General features: G+C 35.8%; 1 protein-coding gene across 1 annotated transcript in view; it reads left to right on the forward strand.

Annotated features, from left to right (window-relative positions):
- Sgcz (sarcoglycan zeta) overlaps nt 1-18,983 on the forward strand; it is a 789,755-nt gene extending 770,772 nt beyond the window's left edge. The window contains exons 6-8 of the mRNA XM_057752704.1: nt 4,678-4,750; nt 15,851-15,974; nt 18,543-18,983. Of these exons, the coding sequence (XP_057608687.1) occupies nt 4,678-4,750; nt 15,851-15,974; nt 18,543-18,734 (389 nt within the window). The 3' untranslated portion in view covers nt 18,735-18,983. The remainder of the gene's footprint in view (nt 1-4,677; nt 4,751-15,850; nt 15,975-18,542) is intronic.
- Nucleotides 18,984-23,335: the final 4,352 nt, after the last annotated feature.

Raw genomic sequence — 23,335 nt, forward strand, 5'->3', positions numbered from 1 at the left:
CTCATAAGCAGTGCAGTGATTTGTTTCCTACAAAAGAGGGACGGGAGGCAGAGAGGAAGAAGGAAAAAAAAAAAGAAAAGAAAAATATAGAACTTGGAGTGAATTGTGTGTATGTTTTGCAATTACTAATTGGTTGTCACAGTTCCCTGTTGGTAATATTTCAATTTCTTTTTTATGTAACTGTTCTTTATTTCTAATTTTACAAGATAGACGCTTGGAACATTTTTCACTATCTTCAAATCACATGTTGGCTGAATGGTACTGGCTTTATAAAAAAAATCATACCTTTTCTTTTCCAGCTTCTAAATTCCTACTCCATGTTTTCTCGCATTTGTGCTTTTATTTTCTTTTCCTTTAAATTTTTATGAAATTTTTTATACAATATATTTTATTATGCCCTTCCCACTTCCCCGCCTTCATATCCACCCTACCTCAAGTTCTCTCTCTGTCTCTTCTCTCTCTCTGTGAGTGTGTGTGTGTGTATGTGAAGAAACAACAAAACACAAGAAAAGAAAATCAAACAGTAAACATTAAGAGAAAAATTTCAAACCAAACTAAAAAATACAAACACAGAATTAGAGTTCATACCATTCAACTTTGCCTAAGCATGTGGCCTGTATGGGGTATGGATGACATGGTCATTTGTGATTTTATAATCTCAGGGAAGATGAGAACGTTGTTCCCAATGTTTGTCTTGCATTGTTTGTTTTGAAAGTGACCGATTTAAAATGTTTGTGAAACTATTCAAAAACCATACTAATAGATTTTTTAAAAACTAAAACATAAGGTTTCATTACAAATAACTTTTAGAATAACATTTCAGCTATTCATTTATGAGGAAGAGGAAGAGAGGGAGGATGAAAAATAGATACATTTAATTTTAATGTTATTTCTATTTCATTGAATGTGATTTTAGAGATGTATAAAAGATAATATCCTATCACACATCTTATACATTCATATGCATATGAATTAGCATAATACTATTTTTCTGTAGTTTGTCATGTAAGTTCATGTTATATTTGAAGTGAGGCAAATAGAATTTTACTGTGCCCCAATAAATAATGATCAATTATTACAAATAACATTTCTAAAAAATTTACAATGCCTTATTTAGTTTTTGATTCATGTGAATACAATTTAAATTTATTTGAATGTTCAAATTGATTTAGTGTCTAACACATGAAAGCAATAAAAATTAGATTAAAATGATTTCTTATTTATTTCAAACACAGAACAGTTGCCTGTGAAATTTGACAAATATAGCAGTCTAACACTTGAGAGAATTCCTAATTGAAGGAAAATTAATATTTGGCATTTGATTTCCCAAGGTTATAGTGAGTACCTGATTGAATAGTTTTGATCTGACATCTCTAAAAATGATTTTAGTGATTATTAACTATTGCCTAAGTCTGAGTCTTCAGTTTGATTCCGTTGATCAGTGTCTCTGCTTCTGGGTCAATGTTGTGATTTTCGTTCTACATGTATCAGGACCACTTGAGGTTGGAGATGGTGATGCCTTCAGCAGTTTTTTATTAATCAGGATTATTTTAGTTATACTTAGTTTTTTATGTTTCTGTTTAAAGCTGAAAATTATCATTTCAAGATTTATGTTAGAATTTTGATGGGAATTACACTGAATCTGTAGATTTCTTTTGGTTTGATACCTATTTTTTCTATATTAATAAAACCCATCCATGGACATGGGTGGTCTTTCTATCTTTTTATATTTTCTTTTATTTCTTTCTTTATATCTTAAAGTTTTATCATGTATGTCTTTCTCTTGCTTGACAATGCAATTTAGTTTATTTTATATTATTTGAGACCATTGTAAAAGGTGATTTTTCCCTGATTTCTTTTTCGGTCAGTTTGTCCCTTTGTATATTGGAAGGCTTGCGTATTATGAGTTAACTTTGTATCCTGCTACATTGTAAAAAGTTTTTATCAACTGTAAGAGATTCCTGGTAGAATTTTTAGTTTCAGTCATGTATTTTGACTCCTTCCTTTTCAGATTATATCACATTGATCTTCAGTTTAGTATTGCTCTAGCTAAGACTTTAAGTACTATATTAAATAGATATGGATAAAGTATACAATCTTCCCTTGTTCCTGATTTATGTGGAACTGATTTTTTTCTACTTAGGTTGATGTGGACAATGGGTTTGTTGTAAAACTCACTTTATTATGTTAAGGTGTATCCCTTATGTCGCTGATCTTTTTCATGAAGAGGTGTTGGATTTTGGCAAAGGCCTTTTGGGCATCTAAAAACATGATCATGTGGTTTTTGTCTTTCAGTTTATATCGTAGATTACCTTGACAGGTTTTTCTATGTTGAACCATCCCTTCATCTCTTGGACGGAGCCTACTTGATCAGGGTAGAAGATTTTGTTTGATGCATTCTTAAATTCAGCTTACAAGTTTTTCTTTTCTGAGAAATTTTGTACAAAGGTTCATAAGGGACATTAGTCTATAATTCATTCTTTGTGTTGGTTCCTTATGTGGTTTCAGTATCAGGATAACTATTCACATGAAACAAATTGAGAAGTGTTCCTTCTGTTTCTCTTTTGTAAAATACCTTGAGGAGTATTGGTTTTAACCCTTCTCTTGGGGCCTTAGAGAATTTGGCACTGAAACCACCTACACCTGGGCTTTATTTATTTTATTATTTGTTTGGTAGATTTTTTAAATTATTGCTTCTATTTCATTAGGGGTTATAGGTCAGTTTAAATTGTTGATCTGATCTTGATTTAACTTTGGTAGGTAATATGTAAAGAGAAAATTAGCCATCTCTTTTAGATTTTTCCAATTTGGTGGGATATGAGTTTTTTAAGATTGACATTATGATTCTCTGGATTTTCTTAGTGCTTGTTCTTATGTTCCCCACCCCCATTTCTCATTGCACTAATTTGAATTTAATCCTTACAAACAAACGGTTTTGGTTGTTTTCTACTTTTGCTTTCATGCATACAGATTCTGTACTGATAACAGTGTTGGAAAATAAATATTGTCATTCTTCTCTAATCATATTTCTGTCACCTTGTCTAGGAAATTTTCATAATCACACAGTAGTGGAGATTAGCATTTGAACTTTGCTCAAGGATAGCCATCCTATCAGGATGTTACAGTCTATACTGAAATGTCAGTCACTCTCCCTGAGATATGTAAATCTGCATCTGGGGATATTCTTTCAAATGCCACCCTCAGTCAAATCACAGAATTATTAGTTACCTTAGCTGAAATCATTATATTATCTTTTAGGACCCATATTAAGGATTTTTCTATTTTCAGAATCAAAGTATTAAAAGAATAAATCCTTTAAACAAATGAATGTTCTGAATTATTAAAAATCATGAAAAAAAAAAACAAGCAGTATGTTTCCTACAGAGTTTTGCTTACATGGAGAACTATCTATTAAGGCTCAGAGATAGATGGGTACTAATAGCTTCTAGTTCAGGAAGTAAAATCTGTGATCCAGGAGCTTACTTACCATGGCAAAACACAAATAATTTTGCCTCTGAGTCATAATGTTGGGGATATAATATTTTAATCCTTGAAAATTGTCTTCCTCCATGACTCCACCTCCAGGTGTGCCTTACTATTTATTTTAAAAGATCATTAATTAAATCTCATCCATTCCCTATGTCATCTGCTATTTTATGATATTTTAAGCCCTTGCTCTAATTTACCCTACAATGCCATTCCTGCTCACAGAATTGACACATTTTATACATCCCGCCACAGTATGTACAGTCATATTTGTTCACACTTCAATGAAAAATTTTGAACTGCATTGTATTATTAATATAGCCCTCATGACATTTATCAAATAAGCATGATATTGTTATATCAAAATATATGAGGGAGACAGATCCAAAGCGAATAAGGTATACTCCGAAAAACGTCACCATTTGCATTAATTTTATTTTGCAAAGTGATTTTAATCATTATAACTTTAAAAGAAAAAATACTTCGCTTCATTTTTAGAGCAAAGAACACTTTTTTTCTCACTCAAATTGCAGCAAAGCTCTAGAAGTCTGGAAAATCAAACAGTCAGTAAGTGTGTTAGATCAGATGTCACTCGACTATCTGAACAAGAGTTTCCCTGACCTCTTCAGACAACAATGACCTCAGATGAACTCAACTATCATGAAACAAATTAATGTGGCTCTCAGTTTTAGACAGAGCCTTAACGCCACAGCAGTCCAAGTATTGTGGAGTTATGCACAGCTCTCTGGTAGAGAGTGGCTAAGTGCTGTTTGAAACCTGTCTGTAAATGTCGAGCATTGTCTGCCCTGAGTTCACCATCAGCAGTTTCATCATGCCCTTGGAGATAGGGGAAATCTGACCTAAGTGTTTCAGCCTATCCTGTTTCCTAAATCCACTTAGCTGTGAAATGAAGCAACAAAAGAGATGGACTTTTGTTCTTTGATTAGAGTAGAAGGTGACTTGTCTATATCTAAAGCAGTAATAATAATCTTAAAATTAGTTAACATGGAGTATTCAAATCCACCTTCTTTGGTTCATCTTGCTCTGTCTTGAAGTCCTTTTCAGAAGTTACATTTCCCATTGACTTGAAGATGTTTCCAGTTGAGGGAAGAATATTACATGGAATCAGATGAAAGCCACTGTGTATGTGTGTATTTGCTTATCCTGACTGCTGTGTCCCTGTGTCTCCAGGAACTGAAGGAGCAGTATTTGGGCACTCTGTGGAAACACCTCACATCAGAGCAGAGCCATCCCAGGACCTCAGGTAAGTACTTCTTCTACCGTGTCACAGTTCCTCTCACTATTGAACACCATTGACACTTGAACAAACAACATGGTGCTAGTGCTGTGAACTTGAACAACAACAAAAAAAAAAACCTCCCCTTACTAATTACCACCTTTTACACATGAAAAAGTAAATCAACATTCCATGACTTCATAGTAGTCAAATATTTGAAGACAAGATAATGAGTCATTCTAACTTTTCCATTTCCCCCAGACAAATGATACGAACACAAAAATACATGTACTAATGAGAGTTGAGAAAATGAAAAGGACAGTTATCAAGAAAGTATAGAGGAGTACAGGCTACATTAGGTATCCTGGGAAATCAAATATAGATGATAGATAGATAGATAGATAGATAGATAGATAGATAGATAGATAGATGATAGATAGATAAATAGATAGATAGATAGATAAACAGGAATAAAGGAAATGGAGGAAGAAAGACCATGAGAGAATATCAGTGGATCAAGTCATGTGAAGTAGATGGTACACAGAGCAAATAACATTGCAAGAAACATCTAGAAGTGATTTGTCCTGACATGGTACCTCAGTATAATATTCCCAGTACTGCACTCTGTCTAAGGAAAGAATATTCATAACAACTGCACAAATATTCTTAACTCAACAAATAAATTAACATTTGATGAAACAAGATGGATTACTTAATATCTATTAGAAAAATTACACTCTAAAATGTATCTGCTGCAGTGGGTTTTGTAAAAGGCAACAATAAGGGCACAAAATTACATATTAAAATAATTATTGTTAGCTGCACCAGAGATAGGGTTTCTTAAGAAAACTGAGTAAGATTTTAAATAAAAAGGCATGTGATTCCTACTTTAGAAAGATATCCTATACAGGAAGAGTCCTTGAAATACTCACAAGATGGTGTGAGTGCACCAAATAGCATCTGTAAAGAGGCTAATCATGACTCAGCATATGACTGAATTCCCAGCAGGTGGGGTAGAAAATTAGGAAGATCCTATGACTTCCTAACCATTGGCCTATTATAGATTCAAAAAGAGGATCTGTCTCACAGGAATAAACCAATAAGGGATAAAGCAAAACACTCAGTGTGCTTCTCTGGCTTCTGCACACATGTGTAGACAAATGTGTATGTGTCAGCAAACACATGTGCACATGCAGATGAACAGTATATACGCTACCAACACAAAAACCAAATACACATTCATACACAAAGACGCAGATACACACATTTTATTTCATAAAAATCATTGTTCTCTTTTTTGGCACTTAATAAGCAAAGAAATGGTTGAAAATGGAAAATAGAGGTGACATTTTTTAAAACTGAAAATAGATTTTTCTATCATATAATACATCTCAACCACAGCCTCCCACCATCCCGAGCCACTCCTCTTACCTAGATTCACACAAACCCTATTTCCTCTCCAGGAAAGTGCAGGCCTCTAAGAGATGTCAACCAAACAGAATGAAACATTATACAGTAAGGCAAGGGGAAAGGCCTCATGTTGAGACTTTACAAAGCAATCCAATAGAAGGAAAAGAGACTTAAGAACAGGTGAAAGAGTCAGAGATGCACCTGCTTCCACTGTTAGGAGCCTCACAAAAACACCAAGCTAACAGCTGCAACATATCATGCAAAGAACCCGATGCAGATCCATACAGGCCCCTTGCTTGCCACTTCAGTCTCTGTGAGCCCCGTTTAGTTGATTCAATGCTCATGTTCTCATGGTATTCTCCACCTCCTTTGACCCCTACAGTCTTTCCTCCCAGTCTTTTATACGGTTCCCAGATCTCAGAGGGGAGAGACCCAATGGAGACCTCCAATTTATTCAATTTAGTCTCTCTGTCTCTCTCTCTCCTCTGTCTCTCTCTGTGTCTGTCTCTCTGTCTCTCTCTGTCTCTCTCTGTCTGTGTCTCTCTCTCTCTCCCCGTTCCTCCATGACTGGCTATGCGTCTCTGCATTGGCTCCCAGGCTCCCATCTACTGTTGGAGGGGACACCTCTCTGATGATACCTAGATAAGGCATAGATAAGGCATGGATATCTACAAGTATAGCATAATACCATTAGGAATCATTTCTTTGTTTTCTATCTTTTCTTTCATTTTTCTTTCTTCTTTCCTCCTTTCTTGTTTGCTTGGTTCTGTTTTGCCAGTTGTGTTTGGTTCACTGAGCTATCAAGTCTCTGATTCATGGCCACATAGGCATCATAGACAATGAATTCTCTCTTAAGGCATGAATCGTAAGTTAAACCAAACATTGGTTGGTCACTTCCACAAGCTCTGAACCACCATTGTTCCAGTATATATTTCAGGTAGGACACATTGTAAGTGAAGGGTTGTGGCTGGGTTGGTGTCTAAGTGTCTTTTTACATAGTCTGTAGATTACCTTGTCACCCACTTGAAAAATGAGATGAAACTTTGAGTACAGAAACAGTAATGTTTACAGTAACATATTCAGAATCTCCTAGTTTTATGCTATTTTCTGTGACTTTTGTTCTGACTGATTGAGAAACACAGTTTCAACAGTCTATCAATTATTACCAGAGGGTGGTAATAATTTTTATGTGATTTTTAATTTTTAATTTTAATCAAGCTAATAACTCCATATTATATACAAAACTAGAGGGTTTGAGAAATGTTAATGGTAGTGTCTAAAACAAATTTTATTGTACTTTAGTCTCGAGGGTCTTCATTTATTCAAGAAATAAAATAATATGTTATAAAGCAGAACATTTAGTGTTCTTCTCTGGCTTTCACATGTGTGTGCACAAATCTGTATGTGTGAACACACACATATATACTTGCAAATGCATGCTATATATGCTACAACACATGAGTAACACACATGTCCATACATATGCATAGTCTCTCACACATACACAAACACATTCATAACTGGGAGGAATTTAGGATGCTTGGCACAGCTGTGATCCTTCCCCACACTCCTGGCTTGCAGGACCCACATGCTCTCTGCATATTCTTAATATCATAACAGAAAACAATGTATCTCACGTGTAGTAGTGTTATAGGTAGTTGTCAGTTTTAATTATTGTAACAAAATGCCTTTAAATAATGTGGCAGTGACTAAATTAATGTTATCTAAAAAATAGAGTCTCCTTGGGATACATATGGATGGCATCAATGCCAATTGTTGCAGACTGGTCTAAATGTAGCTTACAAATACAGTAAGTCTACATTATCAATCATGTCACATATAAACCCAGCTGACCTCTAGAAGTTAGGAGCAGAAGGTGGGATTGAGAAGATGTTGGACAATGTATGTTAAGCTATACTTGAGATACTCACGTGTCCTTTTCAAAGCGGGTGGCTCACAAATATTAATATGTGAGAGCTAGAGGAAATGGCTTGCAGTTTCCAGCAGGCAGGAGCTGTGAAGGCTTTGTGAGATAGTTGCGTTCAATCTGATCTCAGCAATGCGCAATGTATGCTATCCATATTTTCAGTATTCTGGGAAGATACATGGTTTTTTTCCCATTTAAATGTTGAATTAATTTGACTTCAGCATTCAACAGTATGTGCAAAATTAAGATATACCTAAATATAAACTGCATATATTAGAAGATACTAATTCATTCATATTGATTTCTGAGTCCTAAGGTAATCATTTTGGATCTATAATTTTTGTAATGATGTGTATGTTGTATCATCCAATTATAGTCTATCACTATAGGAATAGCACTACGTATGACTTTAGGTGCCCTACAGATGTCTCAACATTTGCAAGTGTAAGTGCGAAATAAGTCATAGCTAGTATATGGTGTTTCTGATTTTTTTTTCTATACTGACTATCCGTTACTTTAACACTGAATAGGCATGACTTATCATCTAATGCTAAAATAGTCTGACTACTCCCAAGATGAGTGTTTCTAATTTAAATTGCAAAACTGAAGTAGAAACAAAGTACAGTGATAATTGGGCTATTTAATTATTCATCTGTGTACTCAAATCTGAAACAGAGTGTCTGAGATCTTGACATACATTCCTGACAATTTTCAACAGGAAGTGCTTTTAACTGATGCAATGTTTATCAGGCAAGTGAAATCTTTTGGGCTGAGTAAATAAAGCAGTACACAGTCATGAGTCTGTTCTCCAGAATAAGTCTTTATAAGATACAATAGAGAATAAATAACTGTTGTTGGAAATGTAAATTTGTACAGCTTATTCAACAGAGTTTTATGAGGATTTAATATCTTCTGGTTTCTGTACTAGGTTTCATAGAAACTGTAAATGTACTTGCAGTTCTTATTTGTTTTATTTGAAGATAGTATTTCTGCACATTAGGGTCTTCTATAGCCAAAAATACTATACTGCAAAATACTGATAAAAGTATATATGCAACACTATAAAAGCAATATTATATATGCATATGTGCACTTTTATTTAATATTATAATGTTATATATACTCAAAAACATATACACACATGTGCACATTTGTGTATGACATTTCGGCTTGCTAGGCTTTATGTCAAATTGCCAAAAAACTTTCCAAACTTCTTAATGGTTTTCCACCAAAGTGATTATTGTCAGTGGCTGTCTAGTCTCACCAATATTTGGTGTTAGCAATCATACTGATTCAAGTCATTGCAAAGGGAGCATGCTGATGTTGCTTTTCTGTTCTGTTTGCTCTTATCCAAGAGGTAACAATATGAGATGCTTTCATGCAATTATCCAACAACTGTGTATAATTCCTGACATGTTCACATACTCTGTAAGTACTGGGAGACTTTTTTTCAAATGTCCTGGTACCAGATATTTCTGATGCATCATGTTGTAGATATTATTTCCCAGTCCATTATATATCCATCACTGGTGGTAATTTTGAAAGTACATTTTAATTTAATATTATCAAACATACTTTTAAATATTCACTAATTACCATACACTTTGGCCTGTGACACTTTCACTCTCTCCAACCACAAAAATCAAAAAACCTTATGATTTCAATTTCTATATGGTAGTATATGGTAGAGACTAAAGCTAACTTTTCTATATAGATATCCAGTTATCCCAGTATTATCTGTTTTAATAACTCTCTGAATAACTTCATTGCCCTTGTCAAGGTGAGATCATCGTGCAAGTAAAACGATCTGTTTATGAACTACGTTTTCTTTCACTGTATCAATTGCGGTGTGCTGTCAGTTCTGGCCTGCTTAGTGCAGCTTTGTCGGAAGTCGTTCAGGGGTAGGTGGATCCCGAACCCAGCAATACCACTCTTGGAAATATACCCAAGAAATGCCCTATCATACAACAAAAGTATATGCTCAACTATGTTCATAGCAGCATTGTTTGTAATAGCCAGAACCTGGAAACAACCTAGATGCCCTTCAGTGGAAGAATGGATGAAGAAAGTATGGAATATATACATATTAGAGTACTACTCAGCAGTAAAAAACAATGACTTCCTGAATTTTGCAGGCAAATGGACGGAAATAGAAAACACTATCCTGAGTGAGGTGAGCCAGACCCAAAAAGAGGAACATGGGATGTACTCACTCATATTTGGTTTCTAGCCATGAATAGGGGACGTTGAGCCTATTATGCGTGATCCTAGAGAAGCTAATTAAGAAGGTGAACCCAAAGAAAAACATTTAGGCGATGAAAGGAGACAGAGACAAAGACCAACATTGGAGCACTGGACTGAAATCTCAAGGTCCAAATCAAGAGCAGGAGACAGAGCACGAGCAAGGAACTCAGGACCGCGAGGGGTGCACCCACACACTGAGACAATGGGGATGTTCTATCAGGAACTCACCAAGGCCAGCTGGCCTGGGTCTGAAAAAAGCATGGGATAAAACCGAACTTGCTGAACACAATGGACAATGAGGACTACTGAGAACTCAAGAACAATGGCAATGGGTTTTTGATCCTGCTGCACGTACTGGCTTTGTGGGAGCGTAGGCAGTTTGGATGCTCACCTTACTAGACCTGGATGGAAGTGGGTGGTCCTTGGACTTCCCACAGGGCAGGGAACCTGGATTACTCTTAGGGATGATGAAGGAGGGGGACTTGATGGGGGAGGAGGAGGGAAATGGGAGGTGGTGGCGGGGAGAAGGCAGAAATCTTTAATAAATAAATAAAAAAAGAAGTGGTTCAGGTCTCTAATATTGTGCTTAGTCAAGATCACTTTGGGTACTTAGGGATCCTTGCACCTGCAGCATAACCCAGAGATAAAGCAACCAACATAATGTCTAAGTAGGTTTTAGGTAACACACAGATAATTAGGACATCTAGTTTTTAGTATGAGTGTAATAATTATGGTTTAACTATACAGTAATATTTCAGTATTAGAAGTTAGTTTATAAAACACTACTATAATTATATGGCTAACCCATTATTAGAGAAGGGAAAATCTAACTACAGACTGTGAGAACTGTATCCTTTAGTTTTTAAAAATGCTTTAAACTATGAGTACATTGACTGACCACCAGTAATTTCAGCAGCAATTGACATTTGAAGCATTCATATTTTCTTACTCTAATACCTGTGTGAAATTCACTCATGAGATTGGTTTCCTTTTGCACACAATAATTTGGTTTCAGTAGTTTATATTTCAATTTCCTCCTTTGTTTCTCTATGGGAGTAATTGGCTTGATGCTATAATTTGCATCTACATGTTCAATGTAAGGAATGTCTTTCTATGTGAATTTCTACCCTGAATTTATATTTTAGCTCCTAGAAGCACCAGCTTCTAAAAGTTCCTGGGAGATAGTAATATGAATGAAATGCATAATTTCATTCTATTTTGATAAGCTGACATGACTTGTTTTAATGCTATTACTTCAAATCCTGAAAATTTTGTCTAAATCTATCTGTTCAATAATGTACAATGAGGACTCATTGTAAGCATTCTAATGTCTTTGGAAAGTGTGATGAAACGTTTGAGTAAGTGTAAGGTTTGTTTTATTATTATCAATATATGAAAACTTTTACTCCTCTTGTGATATACTTGAGGGACATTACCCTGTTGATATAAAGTCTATGAAGAAGTGGCTTCTTACCTATGCAACAAAGATACAGCAAATAATGTCTAACTCCGGACAGAGTTCCATGCAACCAATTAGTCAAGCATCCAATTACAAATTCTGAAGGCAGATAACTAAAATAATCTGCATCTCTAAATGTTCTTTCACAAAAGTGAATAATCTCCCATTTACAATAGGGCCAGTGGTAATTTGAGATGTTTTATGTCTGGACCCATACATCAGGCTAATATGATATTACATGATATTTTCCTATAAAAATTTATACTACATATTCAGGAAAGCTTATCAAAATGCTTAAGATTGATTTAGTTTTCATGTGCTTAAGAAATATTTGACGACCACCACTTATTATGTTCGACATTAAATTAAAAATGCAAGAAATCCTCCAACTAGTCTAGCAAATTTCATCACACATACTCTTTAAATTCTCTTTTTAAATTCTTTGTGTATATTACTTGTCTAAATGCTGCTTGTTATTCAAAACATAATGTGCTATTTTAATAACAGTTGCATTTTTTTACAATTTTCACATTTAATTATATCAATACTAGCAAAGGATACAATTGAGACTTATTTAATTCAAAGTCTTAATTACTTAAGGAATTTCGCATTAGTGTGAAATTTCTACCATTTTGATAATGTTTAAACATACCAGGCAATGCATCAATGCAAATATTTAGTAATTGAACCTTTTCAGAAAAAAAGTCTTGTTTCAGATAAAAAATATTCCCCGAAAATGTAATTTACAAGTTTGAACTTCATGCCCTGAGTATCAAAAACTAAGGCAGTAAATCTGATTCATTTTCCCCTCGGTTTTAGTCACTGTACCAAAGAGCTTGCTCAGCACTAAAGCATTTTTGTTGGTATTTTGTCAATGGATGCCTCATAGACCCAAGCTGCCATCTCTTAACAGGTTGCCAATCTTCCTTCAGACTTCATTTCCCATGAATTGCTCCTGGGTTTTTTGAATGTTGAAGCTTGTGCACACAATTATTCTGAGACATTTACCGTTTTTTCTACAGACCATTGATATCTAAAGAATAGGCATTCCATTATTTATGACAGATCTTAGGAAGAACACTGAGAACCCTTTTCACCATTCTATTAGGTTCCCTTTGTATCTACCTGTCTACAAATCAAGGAAGTAGTTCTGTATCAGATAGAAGTAAACAATGATTGTCCATTTCCTTCCTCCAGTTAGCGTTTATATGGATGTTCAAAATCAATTTCACTGAGGCAAAATGGCTCTAGTTTTTCAAAATGTCTTTAAGCTTAGGAAATCCAAATGATTTCTATCAGTTTCTGCCATATGTGAAGATGTTCTGGTCAATAAGTAGATAAACAAAAAATTGGAAGGTCATGGGGAGATATTTGAGGAGTGTGTGTGTGTAAGAGAGAGAGAGAACACAAAATATTGTCCTTCCACTTGTTACCACACATTGGCATATGCCATGTTACTGAAACCTTTTAGCAATAACAAAAAACTCATCTTTCATCTGAAGGAAAATACATTTCTGAACCAAATATGAGTGTCCATGCCTGGGACTATGGAATCAGACTTCCTCCAAAGGCTGTATTTGAATGTTGGAAATTCTTTTGTGAGATTTTGTCCATGGTAGTGTTAATAAATAAAAGAAATTTGAACCACTTTTCAAATGTATTAGTGAAAGACTCAGTCTGCTGGGTACAGCAGCCAGGGGACATTTCTGTCATTTGTTAGAGATGCTATCTGATGGCATTCTTAGTTTGGGTATTGCTGGAAAACTAGGCAATTCCAAAATGATTTTCCTGATAGTCGTAATGATGTTAGCCCATACACAGAAATGGGTGGTGGGTAGCTACTGAAGGAGTGAAAAAAAAAAAACCCAAGGCCATTTAACTCTGGATCAGTATCATTCCTACTTTCTACCCTCATGGAAATTCAAACAAGTCAATCAGGTTCACAGAAACTTTAACGCAGGTGTGACTTTGTTCATTTTGCAAAGTAAATGCTAATTGTCAACTCAGAGCAGATGAAACTGAGGCATTGCCACTGGCTGATATCCCCGAGCTCCCAATCTTTACACATTTTGGACACTGAGCCTTTAAATAAAGAGTACTCTAGGTAGTTTTAGCATGAGTATCTGGTGCATAAAATAAATGTGAATATAACAAGCATTGTCTGATTAATCACTTAGTAAAGATCAAAGTAGAAATTTTCAAACCTTCAGAATACATAATATATTTAATGTTATATTATTAAACATCAAATACAGCATAAATAAAGCCTTTGAAAATCTTACATATAAATTGATTATATGAGAAATAAGTTTGACTCTACTCTTCATAAATATGTTGAATCATGTTGATTACTGGACAAAATTTGTTTTTCTTTTCACTTATATATGTACCAAGTTTTTTTTTTTTTATTGAACATTGGAGTTATATATTTACTTTTGGAACCCTATTCCTCATACTGGGTCACCTTGTCCAGCATTAATACAAGGGATGTGCTCAGTCTTACTGCAAATTTGTATGCCATGTTTTATTGATACTCATGGGAGACCTGCCTTCTTCAGGACAGAGATGGAAGAAGAGGAGATTAGGTGATGGGAGGAGGTGGAGGATGAGAGTGGGAAGGGAGTAGGAAGGAAGATGAGGGAAGGTTATGGATGGGTTATAAAATAAATATATGAATAAAAAATATATAATCTGTCTTAAGGTATTAAGTTATTTTAAGTATGTTCGTATCCGACTGTTATTCAAATGATTCAGTTATATCAACCATGAGTGATTTCAATAATGTTATTGTTATCCAACGAAACACTAAGATGGCACTGGCTATACAGATACGCTACTCAAGGTGTTATTGTGTATTGTATAAGGGTTGTAAAATACAATTTGAAAATTAAGATTTTATATTTCTGATAATGTATGGAAAAGGTTAGTAAAATATTTTGCTAAGATAATGAGACTCATTTTTTTCAAATTTTCTGGTCTGTTTTAATTCATAACAATACGGAGGTATAGCTAAAACCCAGCTGCAGTGAGAGTATGAAGATATTTAAGTGATCTCTATAGAAGTTAAAGTTTAGAAGTCGTTTTCGTTAATGAAGGCGGAAAAAGGCCAATATTTAAAATTGTTGAAATCACTTTTAAATTATGAGTCTCCTCTTGAATGCCGCCTTCAAGGTTCTAAGTTTGGTTCCTCTGTGGAGCGGTTGCACTTCGGAGACTCATCTCATGGAGTTCTCCCTGCAAAACAGCTCTGGGTCTTGCCTCAGGTAAATGGAGACTCTGGATCCTGATGACAGAAAGACTGTGATTGCGGGATGCTTTTTTCTGATATCTGAGGTGAAAAGAAATGTGGCACCTGCATCCGCAGCAGAAGAGAAAACCTCAAAGAGACCAACCAGCTGGTGCCCACCACTTTGCCTGCTTGGAGTTTTGTAACTCTATGATGCTGTCTGCTGATTATTATCCCCAGTCCCTTGATTTTCTCCCACAGACTGACTCCTTTAGTTTGAAGTCATTGCAATAAACCAGTGAAGGTCAATCACCAAGTTAAATGGCGATCTTTGTTATGTTAATTTCTGACATTTTTAATGCACCTTTTGAAAATTTTCAAGTTCTCAAAATTTTGAGGGTGGACTCTGGAAGGATTGCAATATTAATGATTTTCATTAAGGTTTTTATCTTCACAAACTTGGAACCCTTTATTAAAAAATATGTACACGCTAAATTATGCCAATTTATTTATTAGGGCCTCATCATTAATATTGATAATATATTAAAGATTTAAACATGCAAACTCATGATGACCTACTTTGGGGCCTGATAAAGAGAACTAACATAAGAAAGTGTTATTAAATTATTATACAGAGAGTAAATAATTGATAAGTACAAATGAAGATTTTATAATGAGTCAAAAAATAGATAAAGTAATGAAAAATATCCTAAAACTTAACTGGGTTTGTAATCCTTGGAATACATCGTGAGGATTTGGATTCCTGCTGGCTTTGTGTAAAGATTAGTTAAATCCTTATGCCTTTTTACTGTTTATTATGAGTTGTCTTTCTTTTGTAACTGATATGTTGCCTTCCTTTAGGCTTGAATCACCAACCAGGTCGTTGATAATGGAAGCGCCACGTGGAGTCCAGGTGAGCGCAGCTGCAGGTGACTTCAAGGCTGCCTGCAGGAAGGAACTGCACTTGCAGTCCACAGAAGGAGAGGTGAGTGACCAAGCAGGGATGACCCTGGGCTGCTGAAGGTTCTGCTTTAATGTCTCAGGCATGAGACACAAGAAGCCGCTTCATGAGAAATTGCAAGTTTTGGAAATCTTGATTACTCTTAAATAATGGCTTTAGAAAGGTCCTTTTATTTTCTACTGAAGAAGTATTCATTCCGAGGGCAGTTGGAAATATGCCTCCAAATTCTTGTTGCTTCAACATTAGCTTTAAACACTAAAATGAAAACCATCCCTTTTCCCTTTTCTATTTGAATTTTCAAAATGGTTCTTCCATAGATTAGTTTGTGGTAAGTTAGAGCCAGAGAGGAACAAGAATATTGGATATATTTCTGTTGTCGGAATGGGTCACTATATATAACAATAATGGTGTAGACATTTCAGAAGGCTTGAAGACAAAATTTGGGAAGTATCCACCTAAAAAATGTTCTCTGAGTGTCTAAATACCCTGAGCTAAATATTACACAGTGCAGGCATATGTGGAAAATTACACAGCATCCACTAACCTACATTTTTATACTTTCATATATCTGATTAAAAATTAATTCAAAAGAAAGGATAAGTACTTTGATGTTGGTGTGTTTTTATTTCTGAGTTCTACAATAACTGCACTACAAAAGAGAAATTGATCACTATTTAATATGTTATCCCCGACACTCAGACAGATTCTAAACTACCTCATATCATCAGGTCCTGTATTCAGGCATTAAACATAATAGTTGAAACGAAGAGAAAGAATTGTACTGAAAATTCAAGGGTATTCTGTGGACAATCAATGTCATTTTAGATTCAATGCTGCAAGGAACTTCAAATTTGACGTGGAAGGAAACAAGAATCATAACTGTAAATGAAGGGCTATAGAGATACAAGTGCATCCACAGTACAATAACACACAACAACCATGCATGGTGGAGTATTCGTGCGGGAGGATTTTTATTAAAAAAAATAATGATTAACATTTTCAAGGAGACAAGTAGCACTGCTTTCGACAGGTATTAATGAATGAGATGATTCTTGTTCAAGAGAAGATGGGGGCACTGAGTTCAAAGCTCTGGGGTGTGATTCTAGACACAGGGGTCAGTTTCCGAGCAGATGGAAGATGGACTTTATGGGCTATACAGAGCAGACATACCAATTTCGGAAGCTGGAAAGTGAACAGTATCAGAGTAACTGCCTTGGCAAAAGAGAAAGAGGTGGGCAAGTCCATGCTGCCACCTGGAGAGACTCAGAAATGTGGCGTTGTCACAAATACCTCAGTCTTCCTACCTGATGTTCCCTGCCTGATGGGACAAAATCGCAGTCGCCCTGTGAACTGATTTATTAATGAAAATTCCCTACTTACATGAGTTAAAATATTCCCGAAGTATATAGTTAATATATATATAGAAATTTTATAAATTTTCATATATAAACGTGTACGTATGCTAAACCAATGCCCCAGACTGAAAGAACAAAATATAAAATGTCTCTGAGACATGTGCTTTGTTTAAATCATGGAAAATCCAAATTAGGCGCAAGATCAGTTGCAGCAGATGGTGTTGGAGAACAGGGTAGGGCACTTAAGGTGTTTGACCTGGGGGAAAATCCAGTTTTTGTTTGGAATGAGAGGAGAACTATAAAATACCGTCGAATCCAAGATAAGCACAGTTCCATTCCCATTTCTAGAAAGTTCACCCTAACAGCACGATAACTCGACAGGGAGAATTGTAACCTGGATGTGGATGGCAGCGAAGACTAATTACTGGGGCAAGAAAAGAGAAAATCGATTCCTCTGTCATCCTCCTGTCTGCTTTGGGAGTCTATGACTATGAATAAGTTAGGGGCCAGTGAGATAACCTAATGGGTAAAGGCACATTCTGTCAAGTCTAATGACCTGAGTTCAATCCCCAGGATCAGAGGCGGAAGGCAACACCCAACTGTGGTTAGTGCCATCTGACACGCACATGGGAACAATGGTGTACTTGTGTGTGCGGGCGCACACACGCAGTTACAAAATCAAGACTCAGGGTAAGAAATCTTTAAATAGGTGAAATACCTCCCCAAATTGAAAAATTAGTTGCTTAGTTGCCGAAAACGGGTAACGTTTAATAGAAAATTCAAGCATAATGATCTGTTAGTTCTCAGGATTTCCTAGGTTACCTGATCTTTGGACTATGAGACTTTTCTGGGTGTTTTAGACAGGATTTTTACCACTTTCTCACCAGTATTTTAAAGACTGGTAAAGGAGTATGTTTTTAATTCATTTCCTCCCTCCTCATTAAAGTCAGCCCAAACGGTATCCTTCTTTCTCTATATAATTCTAAGACATGATGAAGAACCTAAATGGAAAGCCTTTACTACAGCCATTCAGTCTCTCTTGCTGCCCCCACCCCGCTGTGTGTGTGTGTGTGTGTGTGTGTGCGTGCATGTGTGTGTGTGCGCGCGCGCTGTTGTTGTGGTGTTTTGTTGACTCCGTGAGCAATAGGCTCTGCTGCCAAACCAAGCTGCAAGGCTCTGAGGAAGGTACCATGCTGAAATGAATTGAGATAATTTTTTTTTTCCTTTTTCTTCCTAGATTTTTCTAAATGCAGATACAATCCGGCTGGGAAATCTACCTACCGGTTCCTTCTCCTCTTCACCCACCTCCCCAAATTCTCGACAGACAGTGTATGAACTGTGCGTCTGCCCCAATGGCAAACTCTACCTTTCTCCAGCTGGGGTAGGCTCCACCTGTCAGTCCAGCAGCAGCATCTGCTTGTGGAGCTGAAGCAACTGATTTCTCCTCCTCACACCAGAATAGCCTTTTGTTCCCGTCCGTCTGCTTCACGGTTTTGCTCGGTTTCCCCTGTGATCAGTGCGGAGCTTCTTCAGATGGACCACAGAGCAAACTGGTCCTGAATCAGCAGGGATTGGCGCCCACCTTCTCCTGACTCAACCGACTCAACACTGGGCAGTGGGAAAGACATCTTCAGCAGGAAACCTGGATCATGACATTTGCTCGAAAGGGAGAATAACTTAGGTGCCTTTGCTACGGGGAGTGAAGCACACAGTTTTAAGATTTTTTGCAGAACCTGGCTACGAACTGTGCACGAACACATAACCCAGATGAAATTCCCCAATCCAATGGTGACATGAAACGCTTACCCACCCCACCCCACCCCGGTCAGAAAACTAATTCTGCAGTCCAGAAGCACAATTTTCCATTCATCTTTTTTGGACGTAAACTTTTATCCCCGAATTTTAAAATTCTGAAGCATTATGTAATGCTTGCTTTACTAAAAAAATTAAATTCAATATATGGTTTTTAACTAAATGAAACAAGACAAGAATCCCTGAGTTTTTTTTGTTTCTTTAAACTCAATGTGTTGGTACTCTTTGTCTACTAAGTCTGGAATTTTGTACATTAGATAATTTTGAAAGCTCTCAGCAATATAATCTTTACAAAATTAACAAAAACGCCATTATGCTGTCATTTGTCAAATCTGGATGGCCTTATATTTATGTGGCTATTGCATGTGACACACTTGCTTTTAACAAAACATCTGGACAATTGCGATATAAGATAGGAGGGATAAACTCACAGTGTGGGACCCATCAGAAATCTCTAAAAATATACATGGTGTCCTTGACCCTTAGGTTTTCATGATTCTCTTTTGTTTTCTCCAGTTACATTAAACTTGAGTTTTAACTGCTAAAGTTAAATCAGCTTCTAATTAAATATTGATGTTACTCATAATGCTGAGAACAGGTTCACTTTCCACTGAGACACCATCTTCACATTTAGTGTCCTTCTTTTAATTTCAGGTTCATAGTTAAGAAAGTTAGTGATTAAGTTATAAATTCCAGAAAAGAAAATGGTAGAGAGTCAAACCTTCAGAAGAGTGTCGGATGTGTGCTTTCTCTGTTGAGGAAACTAGTCATGCTTCTCTTTGGCTGTTTGCATTTGGTCCCTCTTCTTAGACTGTTAAGTTACTGTGACATCATGAACCCTAGCGCTTTCCATTCCCCACTGTGCATTTTTGTTAACGAGTTCCCAATAAACAACCGCAGAAGATTATAGACTCGTTCATCAAAGTACTCCTAAACGCAGATTCTTGAAACCAACAGAATACAAGGGTATAAACTGGCATTTTAGAGTTCCTAGTTTGCGATGGTGACTTAATGACGAAAAGGTAAGTCCTTAATTTTCCCATCATTCCCTTCTTGCACCTGTGCACATCCTTTGCAGGTGAGTGGAAGTTACCCTTCAGGACTATGTGACTGCAGAATCTTTGAAATTTCTGTTCTCTATAGCTCAGAGTGAAGCAAATGATTGAAACATGTTGAAATAATTTGGGTAGCAAAAATGAGAAAATTGGATAATGCAACTGGCAACGTGACCTATTTGTCCAAAGTTATCTCATTCAGAATCCCAGCATTTCTAGTACCAAACAAGGCTGTGTATCACTGAGCAAATTCCACACACTGCAGAATCCTTTGTAAGGTATTTCACTTTGATCATTTTTAAGGTAGTGTTGGACTTGTGCTTTGGGGCTATTATAAGATCTGTAAATTAATATCAAAATAAAAATTGAGATATATAATTGCTTGAAAAGTCATAGCAGAGAGCTTAATTCATTTTTAACAAAATTTCGTATATGAAGTTTGCACACTAATCTTTGCAAAAGAGTCACAGTGTATAAGACAAGAAATTTGATAGTCGTGGGTGCTGATCATTGGTTTTTTTTTGTTGTTGTTGTTGTTGTTTTTGGGTTTTTTTTTGTTTTTTTTTTCTTCGAGACAGGGTTTCTCCGTAGCTTTTGGTTCCTGTCCTGGAACTAGCTCTTGTAGACCAGGCTGGCCTCGAACTCTTAGAGATCCGCCTGCCTCTGCCTCCCGAGGGCTGGGATTAAAGGCGTGTGCCACCACCGCCCAGCAGTGATGATCATTGTTATGTGAAAAAGACAGTAGGCATTAATTTGAGCCATGCCAGGAATTTAGCCATGCTACATTAAAACAATTAGAGAATTTCATGATCAGAGGGTGTTAATGCGTGTAATTCATATTCCTCTCTTGTTTCTAAAGTCTTTTACTAATCCATTTATTAGGCTGGAATGGGTAATCTGAGAATATCACGAGGTTTCAGTTTACAACAACCACTTTACAAACAACAAAATTATTGAATCAAACATCCCCTGAAGGCTTCTTCTATCACTAACAGGTTGTAAGGACATACATTTTGCATGGTAAGGGGGAGCAGTAAGAATTTATCTGCATAGCACAAGATGCCAAGAGGGAACGATGGTGAGGAAAAAAAAGAAGTGAAGAACAAAAGAACGGTTGGAAATGGTGGCTCACACCTTTAGTTCCAGCACCTGGGAGGCAGAACAGAAGGATCTCTGAGTTTAAGGTCAGCATTGTCTGCATAGGGAAGTCGAGGACAGTCAGGCTATACAGAGAGTCTCAAAATTAAAAAAAAGAAAATGAAAACAAAACAACAACAAAATACAAACAAAGAAAGACAAAAGGCTGACAAAAATTTCAACTTAAAGATATTCTGGGAAGTACAGACATAAAGGTGGAATATTTAGAATGTGCAAGTAGCGTTCAAATACCTGTTAAATAAAGAATGCTGTAGATAACTTCCTTCTACAGTACTAAATGAATGGCTTGAAATGATTGCTTGACTGTTGTAGATCCTTCAGGTACAAGAGTCTCAATGTATAAGCTTTTATTAGACACTTAGAAGACAAACTCTAAAGTCTTTAAATCCCTAATAGAGAATTCTTGCTTCTTTAATGATAGAAAGGTCCAGGAATTGAAGAACAAATTTATCCACTGCTTTCCAAATGCAGTTTTACAGAATGAACACACACACACACACACACACAATCCCTGTAGCTTATTTAAACGATGCAAAGTCTATCTTTTCTACATCACCTGAAAAACTATTTTTACTTTTAGGTGTGTCATATAGACCATATAAAGCCATGATGTTACTCCTAGTTGAGCTCCTGCAGGCAAGAAAAGAAAAAGAGAAACTGGAGTAGGAAAATTTCTGGCATTTCAATTAGATTTAAAAGTGGATAAACTCAGGTGCATTTTAAAGTTCAGTTTCTCTGGGGCTTAAGGAGATATAAGAACATGCTTTATATTACTACTTTGAGTTCATAATACTTCAGTAGTGAAATTTAAAAACAATTACAAAACAATCCAAACACACTAAAAAACCAAACAAAATATACTTTCATGATGTCATGTCCCATTTGATCAGTATCTCCAATATTCAGCACTATACTTATTCGTCTTGATTTTTATTGTGAATTATCAGTTTTACAATATGGAAGATAATCATTTCTCTAAGTTTACACACTGACAATGTCCAATTATGCTACAGTTTTCAAATCTTAGTCTATAGTGCCCCAAATCTTTGAAAATATGGGTAGAAATTCTAAATTGGGTTCTGGTTACATGTAATGATGTAAATTTTCTTTAGAAAGACTCAATCATTTTAGCTGCAGTATAGTTCTCTGTGAAAAGTGTATATTAAGCTAGGTGTTCTCTGTGGCCATGTTCATCTCTTAATTCTACTGATTCTCTTAAGATGTTTAATGATTTTTTCTGAGTTCATCCGACTCTGCCATGCTCAAATTTGTGATAATCAATTCCTTAAATAGATGTTTGTCCATGTCTAAAAGCAAATCTTCTCAGCTTCCCATTATTTTTCTCCATATTTGTGCCCTTACCAATTGAACAGCAGTTCCCTTTGGGGAAATTATGTTTGATCGATGTGTTCAGTGATATGGATAATATTAAGAAGAAGAATGTTTGTGGCTCTCGTTTTAAATACTGCTTTAGGACTTTAAAAATAACACCTGTCAAATATATGTACCCTGCTTACTGCTGTTAGTATTGTCCTTCATAAAACTAAAATTCATAGGTATTTGAAAAAATGGTTTTTTATCAATATAACCAAGTACTAAATTTTCATACCTATAAAGTCCCTTCATGGTCTACCATTATAATATCTCAATTCGATAGTGCTTCATTTTCCAAACACACCATTGGTACAGTAATATCTCTAATGAATTTCTTTATTGCAAACATAGTAGATCTTTGTAAGGTAGCATTAGCCAGGAGTATATATATAATGCTGTTAGCATTATAGTTTACACTGTACAATGTCAATATCTCATTAAATTATATTTGAAGGTATTTAATGGCCCAATTTTCTATATACAACTGTCATCACCAAACTCATTTTTGAGTTTTGTACATCTGAGGTATTGTTACCTTATCTGCTTGTAGCTTTGGTCTAATTAGAATTGCTCATGTGACCCTTCTTAGACATTTATTAAATCATTTGCTGCATACATTAGCATACATTGT

The sequence above is a fragment of the Chionomys nivalis genome, chromosome 20, assembly GCF_950005125.1.
Source record: "Chionomys nivalis chromosome 20, mChiNiv1.1, whole genome shotgun sequence".
NCBI classification, from domain to species: domain Eukaryota; kingdom Metazoa; phylum Chordata; class Mammalia; order Rodentia; family Cricetidae; genus Chionomys; species Chionomys nivalis.